At 34.3% G+C, this 6,673-nt stretch overlaps 1 protein-coding gene across 1 annotated transcript; it reads left to right on the top strand.

The window, feature by feature from the left end:
- Nucleotides 1-1,797: 1,797 nt before the first annotated feature.
- On the top strand, nt 1,798-3,783 carry LOC145579342 (tetrahydroanabasine acetyltransferase-like). Its single transcript, XM_081636578.1, has 2 exons — nt 1,798-2,613; nt 3,136-3,783. Exons 1-2 carry the CDS (start codon nt 1,814-1,816, stop codon nt 3,674-3,676), a joined length of 1,341 nt encoding a protein of 446 aa, XP_081492704.1. The 5' UTR covers nt 1,798-1,813; the 3' UTR covers nt 3,677-3,783.
- The last annotated feature ends 2,890 nt before the right edge of the window (nt 3,784-6,673 follow it).

The following is a 6,673-nucleotide window of genomic DNA, read 5'->3' on the forward strand; positions in this document are numbered from 1 at the left end:
TATAAATTAAACTTAGTAGCCTTCATTTCTCATGAACAAAACTAAGTTGATTGGTCCTCTTATTTATCTTAATTTATTTTATATATTTATTTGAATATAAGATGAACAAAATACTATCTGATTCAAATTAAAACTACTACTTAATTACCTAGCTATAGATGTATATGACAGTGTGAGTAGTATGACAAATGGTGTTCACGTGTAAGCATCAATTAGGGAACAAAAAAAAAATTAAAAAAAAAAATTCAACTTATATGTCATGTATAAGAAAATTAAAACAAACTAGATGAAACCGTGCGATGTATGGTTTGTTTAAAATTTTTAAAATAATTTTTTTTATATATTTATTTACGTGCTAAAATTTGTTATATATTTAGATAAAATTCCTGATATCAAAAGATAATATTTTATATTTAATTAATTTAAACTGGAAAATCTCTCTAAAAGAAATTAATAATCTCGTATTTATTGGCTCACACTAAAATTTATTATCCTACATGACGCGCTGAAAAAATTAAATCCCACGAGGCTCTCTAAAAACTCGAAAAAAAACTCTCCTTCATATATATATATATATATATATATTAGATTAGATTATGGAATTCAAAATTTCTAAGCTAGGGTGCTAACAAATTAAGCACTCACCTGGTTAAAACATGTGCATCAACTAATCATCCAATATTTTGACAAAGGTTCCAATTTACTTTTAACTTTTAGTGAAAACTAATTCAATTTGTTTTATATTCATGCATTCATGCCTGCCAAATGCCAATAATTAGGGCAGGAAGCGATTACTTTAGACAATTACCAACCTCGTAATCCGCTGTCAAGTTGGACTAGTACGTAGCTAGAACTTTCAACGATTTCACCATCATAGATATAGAACATTGATTATTACTAACATACAAAATATCATTTGATATCTATATACTTAAGTATATGTTATTGTATTTTAATAAGATAAGGAGAAGCTAAGGAACTTATTTGAGAGAAATCCCCTCAAGTGAGTCTTATGAAATTTGATCCTTAAACTACAAAAATATGAGAAGATGAATGATATCGATCTATAGAAAGTTAGAAACATATGTAGGAGTTTCATTTAGTTTACTAGCTAGCTGTGATCAGTTTCATTTAATTTACTTTAGCTTTGTCTTCAAAATTAAGGTCTCCTATTTCTTTGTTGTTTGATACACAAGATGTGACAAAACTTCTATTACATACTTGGACACATTAAGAGGTTCATTCTCAATTTTTTTTTTTTTTTTACTCATTTGTCCTCTTTTTTTTTTTAGTGCTACATACAGTTTAATGAGCAAAAATTATAACCTTTCAAAGCCGATTGTAGTGAGTTATGTTGGGTCACATATATAGCTTAGCAATGTTTTAACTCGTTAAACCAACAAGAGTTGGGTTAAGTGGTTAGTAGCTTGATGTCGCTTAAGACAGGTTTCGAGTTCGAGCCTCATCGAATGCAAAAACTACCTCTTGTTGAGATACTCGTCCACTACACCAAAAAGCTAAGGTGTGCAACTCGGGTCGGATCCAGATGTAGTCCGGTGAACCGGGTGGGGCAAACTCAAATGTCTTAACCCGTTGCTTGCAAAGGCTTTAACATATTTAAGTGGTTTGTTCAAAATTAAAAGTATTAAGCATCAATGGACCAATAATACTACTACTCTAAATCATCTGTGCCAATACAATTATTTGTTGACAAGGCATACTCCACCAACCGTACCCATTCTGCCTATATTACACCACACAAGTTACACAAGTGAAGTAACACAATCAACTAATTAACAAAACCATCAAACCAATGGAAGTCATTATCCAAGAAACTTCAACAATTCACCCTTCCAACCCTCCCTTCAACCACCCCCACACTCTCCCCCTCTCCTACCTCGACACCGACCTCAACCTCAATGTCACCTTTCGCTACTTCCGTGTCTACGCCAACCAATCTCAACACCAACCCGACCCATTCACTGTTATCACTACCGCCATAGGGACCGCTCTCGGTCCCTACTACCCTCTCACCGGTACCCTCCAACGTACCGTTGGTGGCCGGTTTGAGTTGTATTGCACCCCAGGAAAGGGTCTCCCCATTATAAGGGCTTCCATGGACTGCTCCCTGGAGTCCCTTAACTACTTAGATGACCCGGATGACACTCTCGCCGAGTCACTAGCCCCGAACCCGGGTACTACAGAAGCAATGGAGCATCCCATGATATTACAACTTACTTTGTTTAAGTGTGGTGGGTATGTTCTTGGGTCAGCTGTTCATAACATGTTATGTGATGGGTTAGGTGCATCCGAGTTTTTTAATGTGGTGGCTGAGTTGGCTCGAGGAGCGACTCGGCTGTCGGTTGAACCGGTTTGGGATCGAGCTACTTTGCTTGGTCCAAGAGAACCTCCCCGAGTAGAGTTTCCGTTCGATGAGTTATTGAGTTTGGATAAGGAGTTTTCGCCTTATTTGCAAAATGTTGGACCGACTGTTAGGGTTTGTGTCCCAGTTTTAGACAAATGTTTGGACCGGTTTAAGGAGTACTTGTTTGAACAGTCCGATTCGCGGTTTACCACGTTTGAAGCCTTGGGTGCTTTCATATGGCGAGCAAGGTTTGTATTGGTATTGCTAGTGGTATACGTAGTACTTTGTTTTTATTTACTTGGAACATTTCAATATTGTACACACTCCACTTTAAAATAAAAAAGATGCTCATCACATCATTAAACTTCTATTGACCAGTATACTTCAGTTTTAGCCCCACAGTATTACACTATTGTTTTTATCTTCTAAAAATTCTAGACTAGATACTCTGCATGTTTATATTTTTTTTGCCTCATTGCAAATAATAGGGTGTAACTTTAAAAACTTTGACTATAAATTCGCATTAAATTAATCGATAAGAGGTAATTTAGTCATGGAAAGTCTTATTGGATTCGTCTCATTGTATATTTTATTAATATCAAGTTTTTATAATTTTTACAAGTATAAAAATAATTACAAGACGTGTATGGGAGACCGTGCAAAGTCCAATGGGGCCAAAAAAGAGTAATTATGTATCATAATTCAACAACTAATTATTCCTATTTGTTTGTTTGAAGGAACTAATTCTTCCACTTTGTATAACAAAACAGGGTGAAAGCATCAAATATACCAAATGATACAAAAGTCAAGTTTGCATACTTAATGAGCATAAGAAAGCTACTAAGTCCACCCCTACCTAGGGGATATTGGGGCAATGGATGCATGCAAATGTACGTTCAACTCACTGCCGGAGAAGTAACCCATCAACCCATTTGGGAGACTGCAACCTTGATTAAAAATAGCAAGTACAACGCAACCGACGAATACGTGAGATCGTACATCGATTTCCAGAAGAACAACTACGACAAGGGGATAACGGCGGGGAAGGAGGTGAGCGGGTTTACTGATTGGAGGCACATTGGTCATTCAACCGTTGATTTTGGATCGGGTGGTCCGGTTACGGTTTACCCTCTTTCCAAGGATTTTTTGGGGAGTATTGAGCCATGTTATTACTTACCTTATTCTACTAATGATAAAGGGAAGAAAGATGGTGACGGGTTTAAGGTTTTGGTGTGCTTGAGAGAGTTTGCTAAGGATGAGTTTATGGTTGAAATGGATAAGTTTAGTAGATTGGAGTTTGAGTTTTGTTAATTAATTGCTAAGCTATTGTATTTCAATTTGGCCTTAATAATAATACAAATCCTTAATATATTAATACAAGTAATGTTTTCTTTTGATTGGAAATAAAAAAAAAAAAAAAATAGTAACAAAGACGATATTTGATCACTAATATTGGCTATCTGCTCATATCTATATGCATATATTTGACATCCCGTCCTAAATGAATTTATTGTTAAGTAAAATACATGCATAGTTTTGCGTGTTTGTACAAGTCGTTAAGGATTTTTCCTCCTCTACATTTTTTTTCACTTATTTTAATTCTAATATGTTTCAATATGCATGCTAGATATGATATATGGACTTTCAAATTCAAATAAAACACGACTAATTGTACAAAGTTTTAGGAGAGTAATATAATATTGTAAGTGGATGAATAAATTATTATAGTAAAAGTAAGATGAGGATCATGAAAGAGATTGTATGTGAAAGAGGATATATATTTTTATTATTTTAATGGGGACCATAGAAGAGGGAGAAATAATAAAATAAGTTGAGTGGGGTTTAAAGTAAGAGAGAGAAATGATAAAATATAGTATAAAGTTACTAAAAAAGGAGGTGATGCATTTAAAAAAAAAAAAAAACACCCCAATAAGAAAATTGATGCAAATAAAAAAAATACGGAGAGAGTAAGTAATATTTGATAGGTTAATTGGGTGTGTAATGGTTCCAGTTTGAGGTGGGTCCATGAAATTGAGTGAGTAGAACTAATAATAATAATAATAATAATAATAATAATATAATAATAATAAAGGTTATTTTCACATGAATTTTCAGAGGCTTTTTGAAGGATTGAAGCCTGTGATGATGTATAAACCAGCCGCACACTCAAATATGCAAAAACGCACACTTAACTAACAATGAATAACACGCACACACAATGACACAAGGACTAGGAACTTTTTTTAAACGTCTGACTATAGCCCTACAACTAGTACCGTAAAATTTCAAACCGAAATCGTTTAACTGTCCGAAATCAACCGATCCGAGAACCGAATCGATAAAAAAAAAGATTTATTTTGAAACCGAAAATCGACTGGAATCGTATTTTAGTAAACCCGAAACCGAACCGATCCGAATAATGTTAAACCGTGTAAGAACCGAACCAGTTCGGTTATAAACCGAACTGAAATATATCCAAACCATTTCTAACTCAAAACCGTATCTAACCCGAAACCGTTTGAACCGAGATAAAAACCGTTTACATTGAACCGTTAACAAACTGCAACCCGTTTGCACCGAACCGTGTACAAACCTAACCATTTAGAAATTGAACCATCTATAAACCAAACCGAGATAAAGTGCTTCATATTTTGCTCGGAATTATTAGAATGATTATGATTGCATCTTTTGATCTTTCAAAAAGAAACTAAAGTCAATACAAAAATTGTAATAAAGAATATTTTTAATCAATTTATCAATTGAAAAAGAAACTCGAGAAATTATAGCTTGAAAAATGAAACCTGTTAACGGACAAAAAGGTTAAACACTGTCAAATTTCAAATCAAAACCGTTACCGACCCAAATGAGAACCGAACCGATTAAAAACCGAAAATCGACTCGAATCCTATTTTAGTAAACCCAAAACTGAACCAATCCAAATAATGTTAAATCGTAGAAGAACTAAACTTAAATAAAATCGAACCGAAAAAGAATCAAACCGTTTCTAACCCAAATTCATTTTCAATCCGAAACCGAGTGAACCGAGATAAAAACCATTTACACCGAACCGTTAACAAATCGCAACCCGTCTACACTGAACCGTTTACTACCCAAATTGTTTACAACCCGAACCGAATTAAAACCGCATAAGAATAAACCGAACCAAAATCGACCAGTAAGACACTTAAACCGATTTTAAACCGCCCCGTTTTCAAACCGAACCGATGTTAAACCAAACTGTCAAATCGTTTTAAAAGTACTACCTACAACTTATTTACTTAGGAATAACTACCGCCCACTACAACCACTGCTTATAGTTCTGCCCACTACTTCAATACACCTCCCTAGAGTGACTTATTCAAACCGAAAATTGAAATCAAACTAAAACCAATTTCAAAGTACTTAAACAATCAAATAACAACAAAGGCTTACAAGCCCAAAGGTTGGTTTCTAGACTCTCAATTCCCAACCCATCGTCACATAGATCAAATAAACAAATAGAACCTGCAAATTATAACAACGTTCCACAATCATTGGGGAGCAACTAGCAGTTCGATCTCCCTCAAATCAGAAATAAAAGATTTTAGATTTAAATTAATAGAAAGAAACCACAATCACAAACAACTTGTAAACTCAAATGAAATCACTTAAAACCAACAAACCATAAAACTATAAAATACTTTGCTATAAACTTAAAATAAGAAATTGAACTTAAAATAAGAAATTGATATTAAAACACTTAATTTCAATCATAATTTATATAATCTTCAAAATAAGTAATAATTTCATAGTTTCAATATTTCAAACTCAAAACATTCAAAACAGTAGAACTGGCATGGAGGGAACGCTAGTGGCCTCGCAATCCACTTCTTAAGATTTGTCAGGATGAACCTCCGGTCATCTCGCAGAGACCGTGTCTAAGACTGGCCAACTCCCGGTTATGGGTAGATGCCTATAAGGTCTTACACACCCCCGGACGATAACAATTAACCCAGGTTGAGCTACCTAAAACTCGCAATCCATGTAGTTAGCATGTTCATTAACCATCGGGAAGCAACTCGGCCTCACACCCGACTATGGCCCCCCACACAATTCAAAATCACTTAAAATACTTAATATAATATATTTCACTCAAAAATCTGCAGAGAAGCCTAAATGGTCTTACACTCAATTCAAACTGCATAAGAAAATCATATTTCTTAAATTCAATTGAAATTCCATTTCAAAACACATTTCAACTCAATAAACCACAGAAGGTATCGTCTGAGTTCGGGAATATAATTAATTATCGAAAATCAACAATTAAGT

This window comes from Chenopodium album, chromosome 14 (assembly GCF_948465745.1).
Source record: "Chenopodium album chromosome 14, dcCheAlbu1.1, whole genome shotgun sequence".
Taxonomy (NCBI): domain Eukaryota; kingdom Viridiplantae; phylum Streptophyta; class Magnoliopsida; order Caryophyllales; family Amaranthaceae; genus Chenopodium; species Chenopodium album.